This window comes from Passer domesticus, chromosome 1 (assembly GCF_036417665.1).
Source record: "Passer domesticus isolate bPasDom1 chromosome 1, bPasDom1.hap1, whole genome shotgun sequence".
Classification (NCBI taxonomy): Eukaryota; Metazoa; Chordata; class Aves; order Passeriformes; family Passeridae; genus Passer; species Passer domesticus.
The window spans coordinates 147,743,361-147,758,379 of record NC_087474.1 but is presented as its reverse complement, the minus strand read 5'-3'; the positions used below and the strand labels follow the sequence as shown (position 1 = coordinate 147,758,379).

The 15,019-nt window shown below is 42.6% G+C and overlaps 1 protein-coding gene across 1 annotated transcript in view; it reads left to right on the top strand.

Moving 5' to 3' along the window:
- EXT1 (exostosin glycosyltransferase 1) overlaps positions 1-15,019 on the top strand; it is a 181,416-nt gene that overhangs the window by 150,527 nt on the left and 15,870 nt on the right. The window contains exons 2-7 of the mRNA XM_064395306.1: positions 431-524; positions 3,163-3,270; positions 6,881-7,000; positions 12,375-12,507; positions 13,857-13,975; positions 14,653-14,748. Of these exons, the coding sequence (XP_064251376.1) occupies positions 431-524; positions 3,163-3,270; positions 6,881-7,000; positions 12,375-12,507; positions 13,857-13,975; positions 14,653-14,748 (670 nt within the window). The remainder of the gene's footprint in view (positions 1-430; positions 525-3,162; positions 3,271-6,880; positions 7,001-12,374; positions 12,508-13,856; positions 13,976-14,652; positions 14,749-15,019) is intronic.

Here is a 15,019-nt window from a genome sequence, read left to right as displayed (position 1 = left end):
TACAAACCTTTGTGAACACAGTTATGCATGGCTTTGACTAAATCTGAATAGAAATCAGGGTCACAGAAGTGCTGCAACAATGCTTTGGGTATCAAAATATTTAATGTGCGTTTGTTCTTGGAAGTCGCACACTGTTTATACAGAACTGGCTCATTACTGCAAAGGCAAAATTACTTCCTTCCTTATCAGTCTCATTACCACTCTCCCCAGCATTCTCCCATGGTGGTTGCTCCTGAGGATGAACAAAAAGGGAGCCAGAGAGGAGGCTGACACACATGCATGGAGAGAGTTAGTTAACCTGGTACTGAACGGTCTTGGTTGGGGATGATTTTATCCAGATGTGTCTCAACAGCTGTTTGCATTTTCACGCCCAGTTACTCTAGGACTCACTGCTAATTGAATTTTCTCTTTTCTCCCCTGTTCTTGTTAGGTATGATTACCGTGAAATGCTGCACAATGCCACTTTCTGTCTGGTTCCCCGTGGCCGCAGGCTTGGCTCTTTCAGGTTTTTGGAAGCCTTGCAGGTAAGAGCTGCAGTTGAAAGCAGTGACTACGCTGGCTGCAATTCAGTGTGCAATAGCAGGGAGGTGGGGAGGAGGGAAATGTGTTTCATTTCCCTAGTGGACAGTAATCCACTTTGCGAAAGCCTCTATTCATACTTCTGGAGCAATTGGCAGCTTCTTCCCAGGAGGGGCTGAGGCACTGAACTCATCTGAAGGTTGGATTGCTCTGTCTCCAGGAAAAGGCTGAGAGATTGGTTAAGAACAGTATTTTGTCAAGCTCTGAGACTTCCCCTGGGAGACACTGGCCTTTACACCTAAGCCCTGGGGCAGTAAAAACAGCTTTTTGTTTTCACTTAGCCAAAACAGAATTGCTTATGCATTGCCAGTTTTGAGATGGTGCTTGCTGAACATACAGAAGGTGGTCTGGAGTTGTTAAAGCTCCAGATGGAAACTTCACATGAAAGTGGCTGTAAGCTGATCTCAGGGAGTGCGTGTGCTGTCTGGGACAGCACCTGAATATCCTTCACGTTTTAAAAAATGTTTTGGTGAGTGATCCCCTTTTTACTGTGGGCCAGCTGCAGAAGGCAGTACAAAAGGGCTCCAGAGTCCCTGTGGCCAGGCAGCACAGTGGTCAAGTCTGACACCTGCCTACTCCACCTCTGCCTGTCTGGTGGGTTTTGTTTTAATTTTTTTTTGGGCAAACATCAGCCTAATCCTGGATCTTCAGTCAAGCATAGAGAGCATTTTGTGAGATGTTGCAACTCCCCTGTGGGTCTGGCATCTGAATTTCCATGGAGGCTGGAGTGGAAAGAAGGAGGTGCTTGGTTTCAGTGAAATGGCAAATGAACACACCTTACAAGGTCCTGCCTCCACTTGTTGTTTTGCCATTTGGAAAGTGTCACAGCATTGACAGTAAAGCTGTTAATGAATGACCTCTCATCCCTTTTCATCATCAACCATAAAATGTTCCAGCCACTGTTAGAGAGGATTGTTCACTGCAGTGCTGAGCAGGATTCACATACCTAAGTGTAGGTATATTATGTCATTTTAGAAGCCCAGGGTACCCCAATACCCTTTTGGCTTTCTGCTGCTTCTCTAGAAGGACTCCAGTAGATTCTCTGTCATGTCTGCCAGCCCTTGATGGGTTTTTTGGATACCTTACATGCCCTGGACACATAGGTGTAACCACTTAACCCTACACGTGCAATCAAATTTGAGATTTAAGTTCTAGACTGTCACTTGCCTCTTTCTCCCACTAAAGAGAAGATTAATAGCCTGAAAAATGCTGTTCTCTCTCCAGTCTCTTCAGAGGAAGAAGTGGGACTGGCTTGTATGAGATGACAAGTCACTTCAGATCCTCCTGAAGAGCACTCCTCAGCTCTTCTGTAATCTGGGCTCAAAGCCATGCAGCTTCTATTAGATACATTATCTCAGGAGGAGAAAGCAAGGAGTGTACCTCACTGCACAGCACTTGTGGGCTCCTGGTTAATGATAAAATGCAGGCAACTGAGGATTTCACTATCAGGCTAGCAGCAGTATTCACCAGTAATCATGTATTCCCAGTTTCTGTCTGGATCCAGGTGATGTTGAAAGTCCTAATCCACATTAGTGCAATGTTTCAAACACATTACTAAGTGTTTTCTGGTTGGCCTTTTTCATCCACTGATATAATTCCTTACAGAAGATCACAGTTGTTTACACATAATAATCACTGCTGTAATGTAGATTTGACCAGTCTAAGATGCTCTGCATGATGCATCTTACCAAGGGAGGTACAGCAGTCTGAAAGATTCCCCTTTATACCATCTTTTGGGAGGCCTTAACCCTAGTCTGGACCAAACTCAGAGCACTTAAGCTTGGTTTGATCCAAAAGAAACTGAACCAGCACACAGGTTTGATAAAAATCCTCTGGTACTAGGTTATTTCATCACGTCAGAAGGTGTTTAGTTTGGATCTTATGTTGTGATTGAGCTGACCAGAACATAGCGGTGATCATTTGTTTATGGAAATACTGACCTATTTGCTAAGTATTCACAAACTGCCAGTGCAGAAGAACTTGTAAAACTCGTAAAAGTTTAATTAGTTTACATCATACTGTTAAGAAATAGACATTAAATGTGTATGCTTTTTTTTGTTTTAGGACATACAACAATTCTTTTTGTAGACAGGTGATGACAGACGAGTTGTATTTGTGCAGTTGCCTCTATTTGGAGAGTTGATACCAAACAGGATAGAGAATTTACTCCTTCATGGGAAAGGTGGTGAGGAATTAAATACAATCTGTATTTTCTGTAGGGCTGTCAGTAACATACTGTAAAAGCTAGGGAAGTTGCTCCCTGCTAAGTGGTTCACAAAGCAGCAAGGAAGGCCATCATTTTGTATTAAATTCTCCAGTGCTCCATCTGCTGCATTGAACAGTTCTGCCCTTGTCTGGCAGCGTAAGCACCAGATTGCAAATGCCGCTGTCGGTGCAAACCCCACCTTTCAGTGCACATGAATAAGCCCAAAATGGAAAACTACAAACACTTGGGCTGCCCTGCTGTGGCTTCTGGTGTTCTTTGCCATGTTGCCTCCCCTGAGCTGGCGCAGAGAAGGGGTCAGGGTGCTGGTGGAAGCTGGAAGCTGCCCTGCTGACAGTGGTGTGCCCCTGTGCCCACAGGCTGCCTGCGTCCCGGTCATGCTCAGCAATGGATGGGAGCTGCCGTTCTCGGAAGTGATTGATTGGAACCAAGCTGCCATCATCGGCGATGAGAGATTGTTATTACAGGTAAGAAAGAGACCGCGGCCTTCAGCCCATCACTTGATTATTGCTGCCACCATCTAAATGGACAGGGAAGATGAATCCAAAAGGTCAGAGTTGTAAAAGATTTTTTGATCGTGCAGGGATTGTCTATGTCAGACTGGCTGTGAGCTCATTTAATATGACATCATTCATTATTTAACCTGAAGGTCATTGCAGCCACCAGGCCACGTTCTTAAGTGCAGGAGACTTGTATTTTTGCAAAGGGCATGAAATGTCTTCTGGTGTGGAGCACTTGGATGCCAATCTGAGGTAGACCTGCCCAGGTACTGTGATGAAAGGGAAAACGTTTGAGGGTGGATTCTGCCCCAGTCCTTAAAAAATAGTTTATCCTCAGGGGTACCCTTTAGGAAAGCAGGTATTTTCTAAGGCAGGAGTTACCATCTAACAATTTGATGGGAAGCAGAATCTCTCCCTTTTCTGATGTGTGGACCATGTAGCATTGCTTTCTGAAGCAGTGTTCATGTCACTTATTGTGAATCTTGAGGTCATAGAACAAAAATGGGCTGAGAAGTTACAAATTCCCTGCTACCTTCAGTTCTACTTTGGTTTTAAATGCACTATGGTTGTTTTGGTTCTTTCAGCTGTGTTAGAGGGTATTACAGGCCAAATATATTACATAAATTCTGCAGAGAAGTTCATGTTAAGAGAAGTTCTTGAGAAATTGTTTTTTTCCAAAGTGCCATTGTCCAGCATAAGGCTGAGATCCACAAGATCTGGAATAAGCACAAAGTAGCAAAGTAGCCACTAAGTGTGATTTTTTTTTTTTTAATCCTTGTATTTAGTGTTCTCCACAGAGAGAAGCCCTCAAAGATAGAGGTGTGGTGGCACCCCAAAACAAAGTGTCTTTGCAGTGTCATCAAATGGCTGTTAACTTGTCTAAGGAAGTAAATATTTGTGAAGAGCTGGCCTAGCAAGCCTTGCAATGTGGTGCCTATTATACTTAATGTCATACAAGCTGCAAATATAAAAGGGCCATTTGATTTTTTGCTTCTGTGGACAGCACATTTTTTCTGAGCAATATTATGTCTCTCTTTAAATAATAATAATTTGCTGATCTTCATGTTTTCCAGTAACGTGCCATTCGTTCACTTCACACAGCTGCTTCCATATTGAACAGCTACTGCTCTGTTATTAACAGTGTTTTTAAAGAGCTGGCAGAGGGCCTGAATGTCTGCTCTGGGAAGTGTTTTTGTTATGTTACAGTTTTTCATTTCCTGTTTGAGAGCAACTCGGATGTTTTTATTTGCATATTCTCCTCATCATAGTACTGGGAGCTTTTCTGCATTTATTTGTGCAGGGTGTTTTTTCCCTCCCCACTACTCATTGCTGAAATGACCTTTTATTAAAGTTCTAATAATTCCAATGTAATCATGCTGGATTAGTATTAGTACATCATTTTCCCCACCTGTCTTTCTGGACAAGTAGATTAATAGGCAAATGCATTTAAAATGGGAGCTCTGATTTTTCTTTCCAGCTGTTGTAACAGCCCCCATCAAGGCTCTTTTTAACCTTGACACTGTGTTTGCTGGCACTCAGGAGCGTGGTATGGTGTGTAAAATCATAACTTCATGCAGTAACCTTCATAGTCAGAGCAGCATTCCCCTTCAAAAGGTGTAGTGGGGGTTGAGTATTGATTTTATGGGTGGATTGCACATGTATGCACACACACAAGGTTGCACATATTGCCATTAAATGTTTATTGAGAAAATGTTGTATTGCCACTATGAACTGACTTAAATCTGGTCTTTGCTACTAATAATGTTTCTGGGTGTGATTAATACACATCTGTGCAGCCAGTACAGGTAATGTTTATTATCCTTATTGGAGCACATCATCAATAGTGATGTGATCTCTTAGACGTGTGCCAATACATGTTTTCAGCTTCTGTCTTTCATGCTACTTTTGCAGAGAGTATTTTACCTAAAGACCTATGTTTTACTTAAAGGGCCTACAGGGGAGGGAAATACAGCAGTATCTTATCTTGGGCAATCTGACCATTTTCTTCTGCTCCACCTTGCTGCAGAGCTGACTCTCTCATAAGCCCAAAGTCTGTGTTATATTAGCAGTGTCTCTAAGATGATGGTCTAAGAGTTGAAGGGCTGAGAGAGCAAATACTGGCCCATCTGACACTGCACCCAATGGAGCCATGGGCAAAGTGGCCAGACCTAGTTGCAAACTCTGCAAGTAAAGAATTTGGTGGTTCTTGTGAAAATTTTTTGCATGTAAATTTTTAAAGTTGCAAATTTTCTTCAGGAAAGAGGTTTCATGGGAAATCATTTTATTTGGGAACATGTGAAAGCAAATAATGATCACCACCTCTTCTCAGAATATTTCAGGAATAAGCAGAGTATGTTTTGGTCAGGAGAGGGTTGAATGTGGTGGGATGCAGACAAACTTCAGAATAAGCTGAAAGGCACAAGGACCAAATACACAGCCCAGGTATTTGCTTTTAACTAATGACTCAGGTAAAAGATTTATGAGACATCAGTGTCTGAGAACAAGCTGGCATAATTTAGTGGTTGGACTCGATGAGCTTAGAGGTCTTTTCCAGCTTAAACAATTCTGTGATTCCAGTTAGAAATCACAAAAGTGATTGAGTGATTGTGTGTGTGTGTGAACACAATTGTTCATTTCTACAAAAAGATGAGCACAAAGCAGCAACATATTCTAAATGCCTTTCTAGTGCTGTGACTAGCCCTCATCACCGAAGCAAATTTCAGTTAAATCCCCTTGATAATGTCACTTTGCATTGTCCAAGTTGTACTGGAGGCCTTGGTCAATGTCCTAACTTTAAAAATGGCATATACACACCTTAGTTTTGAGAGGGACATGGGGATGGTGACAGATGTAGACATGAAGCTCTTCCCTTCTGTTCTAGTGAGCAGTTACATTTTTAATAGAAAAGAGCTGCAGCAGGACAATTTAGTGTTTATTTATAAGACAACTTATACAACAGTTAATGTGTAGGTTATGGAAAGAGGGCAAAAATGAGCACTGTTTTCCCTTGTGAATAACAGATGTTGTGGAAGATGTTATTCTTTCCACCTAAGGTAATTACTAAAATGCAATTTGACCCACAGGCTCCCAAAAAGTGGAGTCTTACTTAAGTTGTTGCTATGTTTTTCTTAGGACACTTAGTGTTGCCATGCTGTGGTAAAAGCAATTCCAGATCCCATTAATATACTTGGAATGTGGGGATTATTGTTGAACTCTCAGCCCCTGCAGGTACTAGGTTGTTAAAATACTAGTCCATGAAGAGTTTTGTGGGATGAAAAGCATGAGGGCTGCATGGAGGAGCTCCTTACTGTGCCACACCACTCATTACCATAAAACAATCAAAAACTAAAAGAAAGCAGATTAAAAAAAATTAATATATTCAGTATCAGAGGTTATAAAGGGTTGTGTCTCATTGGTTTTACATCAAGATTTTAGCTGTTGACACACATCTCCATTGGACTGGAGTGCTGAAGCTGTACAACCTGCTAATGGAGGAGAGGGCTTGTCAGCAGCATATTCATTTGATGAGATTGTGTTGTTTCTAAAGCTTCTGACTATATTACATCTTGTATTACAGATTCCTTCTACAATCAGGTCTATCCATCAGGATAAAATCCTAGCACTTAGACAGCAGACACAGTTCTTGTGGGAGGCTTATTTTTCTTCAGTTGAGAAGATTGTATTGACTACACTAGAGGTAAGTAAAAATTGTCTGGGACCTTGCCAAGCAGTGAGATTTCCGTACCTGTCCAGCTGCTCCTGTCCTCAGCTGGCTTCAGACCTTGGTTTTCATGACATGCAATTGGTCACTGGGAAAAAAGCTCAGCATCTTGATGAGTTTTCTCCCCTAAGGAAATACTTTCTTCATTATCAGAATCCACATTAGAAAACTGACACGGTGAAAAATGGGAGCTACCCAACACATGGAAAAGTTGTCATGTGTGATCTTGACTTTGCAAGGCTTTATGGCTTGTGAATCACTATCCTTGTCACTGGTAGTAAATGTATTTCTTAAGGAACCTTTCTGGAATTCTTTTTGGAAATAATGCTACTGTAGAGCTCCTTGACCATTCCGTAACAGTTTGATGCCTCGTGATGGGGATATTGATCTGGCTCAAGAAAAAGTGGGGGGTGTAAATGCCATGTGTTATATCACACACAGGAGAAGGGAAAGGCCTGATCATTCTTATAAATTATTAATAGATAATCATAATTAGACTGCTATTAAAAGGGGAGACAGATGATCTCAAATGTGGAGAAAATCCTTTCTGAATTCAGAGACAGGGGAAAGATGAAAGGCTCTTCAGAAGTAGGGCCCAGGCTGCAATTTCAAAAGCAGGTTTCTTTTCTAACTGTTTTGCAATTTTTCACATAAATTTTTGACACATTTGTACCACTGAAAGGGGCTCACTTTGTAGGTGCAAATGCATTCGTCTTATGCTAATACTTCTGCAATTGCACCTGTCTTTGTGCACAGTTGAAATGCACAGTTTTTAAAGCTCCACATTTCCTGCTGTACCTGCTTCTCCCTGAAAACTGCAAAGGAGTGCCCATGGCTGATCAACCTCCAGCTGCTGCGAGGCAGTTCCTTAGGTTTTTCCATGCCAGTGAAGAAAACCAGACAGGGAATATTTGCAGAGCCCCTGGTCCTCAGAAGAGCATCTCTTCATCTGTGCTGCCTGTTGGGAACTGCTCTTCATCCTCAAATTCCTCATAAGCACTGATGAGGTAGTGATAATTACCATAGCCCACGCCAGGATCAGACTCACAAAGGTGGAAGACCATGTGCCATTGCTCACAGTTTAATTAACCCTTACAGAAGTGCTCCCAGAGTCCACCAGCTGCCTCATGCATCCTGTGCCTTCCCTGCATGTGCCCTGTTATTGTTAGGAGCTGCTGAAAGGACAGGGACACAGAGCTGTCCCCACTGCCCCTCTCCTGCCTGTGCTGGCTCTGGACTCCAGGGCACATAACCTGCAGCTCCCACAGCCTTGGTGTCCATCACATCAAGCTCCAGTGCTCACACACGTGTCTTTGGTGCTGCTTTGGGACACACTGGGCCATGAGGTTTCAGGAGCCCAAGGGACAGCAAAACCTCTAAAGCTGAAGCAGATGGGTAACCAGCAAGCTGGAGTTTCTGCTCAGAGCAGAAAAAATAAGGTGAAGACAAAAGTCTTCCCAGAAGATTTAGTTTAATGAAACCAATTAATGTATGCCTGGTGTTGATGTTCTCAGTTTTTTCATCTGTTTGGGAGACTGATTTTGATTTGAGATTTTTTTGTTGGACTCTCAATCTTTTGAGACAGCTAAGAGGGATTTTTTTCACTCCTTTCACATTTCAACTTGCCTAAATCCCATGTTAACTTTCCTTAGGAAAGGATTAATATAGTTGAGAATGACTTTTGTTGTTTGAAACCTGCAAGCAGTATATCCTCTTCTTAAAATCTAATGCCTGGAAGTAAATTCCTAGCAGGATTTTTTTTTTGTGGATGTGATCCATCTTCTGTTGTAATACTATTGTGTCAGAATGCTCTGATGATTCTAGAAATCATCAGAATAATCACTTGCCCACTAACTGCAATGCCAATGTATGTCCCTGTCTGAGGATATCAGCACAGAAAAAGTCTTCACCAAATCAGATGTCTGCAAGGACATCACAGCCCTTTATTCTGCACTCCTCTGGAAACCTTAAATCACATTTTAAGTTCCTTGATCATCTCACAGCATTTGGTGGCTGTTGTGGTTTAACCCCAGCCAGCAGCCAAGTCCCAGGCAGCTGCTCATTCCCTCTCCCATCAGTGGGGTCCGGGAGGGAACTGGAAGGGTAAAAGCCAGAAAACTCATAGGCTGAGATAAATACAGTTTAGTAGGGAAAGCAATAACTACGTAAAAAATGAAGCAAAACAAGAAATTAAGTCACTGCTTCCCACTCCAGGAGACCAGGGCACCATCACATGTAATAGTGACTTGAGAAAACAAACACCATCACTCCAAATGTCTTCCTCTTCCTTCTTCTTCCCCCCACTTTATATCCTGAGCATGATGTCATTTGGTCTGGAATTTCCCTTAGGCCAGTTTGGGTCACCTGTGCTGGCTGTGTCTCCTCCCAGCCTCCCAGGCAGCCCCAATTTCCTCACCACCATGCCATATGAGAAGCAGAAAAGGCCCTGGCTCTGTGCAAGCTCTGCTCAGCAATAACAAAAACATCTTTAGAGTATCAATCCTGTGTTTAACACAAACCCAAACCACAGCCCTGTAGCAGCCACTGTGAAGAAGCCCCAGCACAGTGGCCTAATCCAAGCAGCTGATAGCCCAAAATAAGATGTTTGAATCGTTTGGCCAACAGCCCTCTGTGGCAGGCACAGAGGAGCTGCCCAGGATCTTGGACAAGGGGAGGGTTAGGCAGTGATGCTCACGAGTGCCTGCTGCAGGCTGGTGAGTGGGAGCTCGGGCAGTGCAGCAGTGGGCTGCTGCAGGCACCATCAGATGCGTGCTCCACCGTATGTGCACTTCTTCAGCTTCATCTTCTCTTGAAACAAGCCCAAAACATCCCTGCACAGCATGCCCAGTCCTCCACTCAGGAAGAGATGGGGAGAGGGACAGCACAAAATGCAGAAAATAAATGCGGGATGCTTGGCTAGGGCCTGTTGAAAAGCTGCAATGATTAGGGCAGTGCGTGAACTTTTTGAAGTGTTAGGATGAGGGGACAAAAATATTGGACGATTAATGCATTCCAAAAAGAAGAAGATGTTGCCAGAGATCCTAACCCCTTTCTTCTCTTATTAAACTTCTTGTCATGCCTCATCATTGGAGAGACCAGGTAGATGCTGCCTCTGCAGTACGTGCAACACCGTACACTCTACATTTTAATTCCTTGTGTCCTCCATGGCGTTTTTTTTGCACTTTTTAGTTCTCTTTCTGCCATGTTTTCCCCCTCTGTCCTGACACACAGCTAGGTTTCGTATGTAGGCCCAGGAGAGTGCTGAATTAGTGATCCATTTTTTACTGTGGTGAAACACCTCTGCAGCTCCCCGGGAGGATGCAGGAGCACTCGGGTGAGGTTTGTGGGGCCGAGGGGCTCCCAAGCACCTTTGTGGGTGCTGGGGTGGCAGCGGGGCCCTGCCCCTGGAGCTGCGCTGGAACGCCAGCCGCGTGTCTGCCCTGAGCCTTGCTGGCTGCCAGTGCCCAGAAAACTCCACCTCCCCTGTAAACCTCCTGGCCAGGCAAATTTACAGACTTCTACTTGTCCAGTTCTGCCCCAGTTCTGAGACAGCAAGAGGGAGGAGCTGCAGTATTTATACTCCATGGTAAACACTCAAAAATAAATACTTTCCAGGTTCTCTCTTGTTTAGTGGCAGTTGGGTAAACAACAGTCATTGAGTCATTGTCTGTGTTTTTTCCTGTCCCCACTGCCATGTGGGAGATCTGACAACTGATACACCTAACTTCTCAACTAGAAATATTCAGATACATTCTTGTCAGTGATGGCATTACAGTCCTAAGTCTGTTATTCCAAAACAAAAAGTTAAATTAACTTACTCATGTGAGTGAATTACTGCATATTAGCTATGGTAATTGGCTGTAGGCAAAATTCAGAAAAGCATGCATTTAACATCTGCCCCAGTTTAGCAGTACATGTATTGCCACCAGCAGTGGATTGTCTAACACAATGTAACTGGTGTTTTAATGTTTTCATGTCATGGCAATCAAAAATTCCAGGAAAATTGCTGCTTGTGGCAATACTTATTCATGTATTGACCAAATGTCCCTGAACTTAGCTTACAGAGATTTTAGTTTGCTTAGACAGCAGCAGCTGCTTTTGTTCTTCTTGTGGTGGGTCTTTTTGCTTGTGTTTTGGTTTTCCTACACTTCAGTCCAGCTTCAGAGACATGAAGTTTCACCCAGATACATCTGTGTTAAGGCTAAAGACATTGGGTTAGAACAGCCAACATGTTCTTGGCACTCAAGCTCTGTGACTGCATGAACAGCCAGTGACATGAAAACCTCCTTGGAAGATAACAAAAGATGAGCTTCAGAACAAAGCAAGGCATTCCTGCTTAGCCAGCTTGGGGGAAAATTCATCCTTCACCACTCACTGGCCCTTTTGAGCATTCCATCTCCAGACCTGCTTACTTCTAATGCTCCAAGAGAAGGCAAATCTGTAAGAATATGTGGCTCAGGAGTGTATTGCACTTAGAAAGCTGGACGTCCTTTGGAGGCTGAATGTCCTATCAGAGATTCCCACCACTGAATCTTGCCTTTGCAAGAAGTTTAAAGGATTTCCTATCAGTGTAAGAACCACTCTTGTTCCTGCAATCAGGCATCCAATGTGAAACAACTGTAATTTCTTAAATACACAATAATTGTATGGCCTGGTATATTTTTCTTTTTTTTTGCTTGTGGTATTCTAGATGATAAAGTAGATGACCTAGCAATCTGTTCTGACCTTAAAAATCTGAGAATCTCTGGTTTTGGCCCCCTGCAGAGTCAGAGAGTAGTTGTGAAAAGATCGTCTGTTTCATGCAACAAGGAGCTGTTACAGAACTGAGATGTGGAATCAGTGATTCATCTGAATGCTAATATTCCTTTATAATTAAGAAAAAATTAATAATTAGTGCAGCCTGATTTGCTGAAAGTCTTTTTGGTTTCGAATACTCTCCTTATCTCCTAATATTACCTAGTTTTTTAATGCCATCTTGAAATAATTATCTTCTGTGTGTTCTGGATAGTAAAGCTGACAATGAACTAATCAGGCTTACAACTGCTAAGATACTCAAATAGACAAAATATTTCACTTGAAATATAAAATGCAATCAATTGTATGGTCCCCATGTCCAGAGAAACTAATCAGGTGCTCTAAAACCTATGGCACAAAACCTGAGCTGCTGAAGTGGTGTCGGAGTGTGCAGGTTCTGAGTCCTTTTATGAGAGATCAAGGAGGAGTGTCTAGTAAATTGTGTGCCTCAGCTTTTTGCAGAATGGGTGATGATTCCAGTCAGCTGGAGTCCCTGAAGCTTCTACCAGTGACTATGACAGTCTATTTAAAAATCATTACTTCTCTTGTTTTCCAGATTATTCAGGACAGAATATTTAAGCACATATCACGTAACAGCTTAATATGGAATAAACATCCTGGAGGGTTATTTGTACTGCCACAATATTCCTCATATCTGGGAGATTTTCCTTACTACTATGCTAATCTTGGTGAGTGAATCCTTGCTATAATGTAGTAGCATCTGGAATTTCTAGTGGAATTTTGAAGTTTTGTCTTTGAATAGCACGTGCTAAGTGACTTACCATTCATTTCTAGTTAATGATGCCTTTCATTTGTCCTCTCTCAATCTTCACTGCCCACTGTAGACTGTAACATCTCTGACTCATCAACATGCATCATGTGCCTCTTGCTTGCAGAGATTGTTTGGGAAAAAAAAAGTATGTTCCTTCATACTTTTCAGTTGCTGGTAATTAATGCCTGAGTTGCTGACCCATTCATGGCCTGAAGAGACATAAGAGGAATAGCTTTTTCCTTTCTTTGTTTATTTGTGCTTGGCAAATTGGAAAAGTGGTAATTTACCCATGACACTTTTTATTGGAGTGAACACTTGGTATGGATTTACTCTGCATACTATGTGTCTTCATACGAATCCCACTAGAAGGAACTAATATGGCTTAGGTTCATGGCTTTTTCCTGAAGCAGAGCTTGAAGAATGAGTTCTGCAGGCGAATGTGCCTCCAGGCTGAAGGGATCCTGCTTACCAGACTGCTGCTACTTTTGGCTCAGCCTCTGCCATCCCACTTGTGAGGATCTGTACTGCTTACCTGCTAAAAATTGACAGCTACTGTGTTAAAAAAGGGAGAAGAAGGTTTCTGTGCTAATTCTGATGAAAAGCGACTATGACCCCCACACTGATGAATTTAGATGAGGTTGAGAGCAGTAATGAAGGGTAGGTGCCAGTAGGATGTGTTATTCCAGGCAAAAAAGGAACTCATAGCAAGACAAAAATTTTAAAATGGAATGCAAGGATGCAAGCAGAATTATCAGCTCAGGATGTAATTGAAGATGCATGTGGATAGGAATCAACCCAGAAAGAGCAAAAATCTGACAGAGGCTGTAATGGAACTGAGGAAAATGAATAAGCTTCTGGAACTTGTAGAGATAATCTGTAAAAAACATCAAGCATCCAGAGCCAGGCAGCAAAACAGAGTCTGTGTCGAGAAAGACATTTGGCTGAACAAACTAGATGTCAATATTGTGGGACAAACTGGATGAAAAAAAGAGATAGCAGAACATCTGTGGAAACAGTGAGTAAGAAAAGGAAATAATTGTTTTGGAGTCCAGTATTTCAGAGTGGAAGTTAAAGGTGCAGAGTGGGAGTTAAAGGGAAGTGTGATCTCCTCTTAAGCATCTGATATCTGAGAGGAAGGGAGATGACCTAAAAAAACCTGGCAAGGTTTGCATTAAGTGCAGATTGTTTTTTCCATCCCTGAAGTCCTTTAATCTGTAATAACTGGGGCGATTTTGTCTTTACTGAACATGTCTCTCTTCACTTCAGGTCTGAAGCCTCTTTCCACATTCACTGCCGTTATCCACGCAGTAACTCCCCTGGTTTCCCAATCTCAGCCTGTGCTGAAACTCCTGGTTGCTGTAGCCAAGTCCCAGTACTGTGCACAGGTAAGCAGCACTGTTTGGCTGTCAGTCACAGCAGAGACAAACCACTCTGCCAGGAATGTGGAGCCTAGTGACTCAGTCCTGTTTCAATTCAATTTCTTTCCTCTGAGATTTCTACGGTCTATGACCTACCTGCATGGGAAATAAAAAATCAGAGTATAATGGGAGTGGAATAGAGATAGTAATTAAACCCATTGTTACATGAGACAGGTAAAATAATGAGTGCACTTTAAAGTCCAGCATTGTGTGTGCTGTAAACTGCACAGGGATACCTATGCCTCAAGAGCCGTTATACAATCTTCCTTCCTCCCGCTGTGACTTTTAATCTCATCAGTGCCAGGACTTTGGCTTCTCTAAATAAAACCCTGGGGAGTTCAGTAGGAGCACCCTCTTGCAGTAGAGTGTCACAAGCAGTTTTGCCTTTAATGAGAGCCACAGTAAATCAGTCCCATCTGTAGCGTGTGGCTGAGACGGAGACTTCCCAAGTTCCTGTCCAACCTGTATTTGCCTGAGAGGGTATATATTGTAAGTAGTCAGCTTGGGTGAAATGAATGTAGGAAGTGTTATTTTTATGCAGATTTGTTTCATAGCTTTTGATTTTGAAAATCCTAACTTGAATTTAACATGTCTGTCTGGAAATCCACAAAGGTCTTTGATTGTGGTCCAATATTCTCTTTCAGATTATTGTTTTATGGAATTGTGATAAACCCCTCCCAGCCAAACACCGCTGGCCTGCCACTTCTGTGCCTGTCATAGTCATTGAAGGAGAAAGCAAGGTAGGTGGAGAGGAGCATGGTAAAAGGTTGCCTGCATTCTCTGATGGGATGGGAATTTATTTTTCCAGCGGCTTTGGTGAAAGCTTTGTAGTTCTCAACAAAATGACAGCTTCCTTCTATTCCTTGGCCTTTTGTACCAGCTTAGTTGCAGATTTCTGTTTCATGCATGGGCCCTGTGCACTCAGAAATCCTCAGCATGACAATTAATGCCTTGAATCTGAGATTCACAGGTGGGACCCAGTTTTGAAATGTGACCCCACCAGCAGATAGT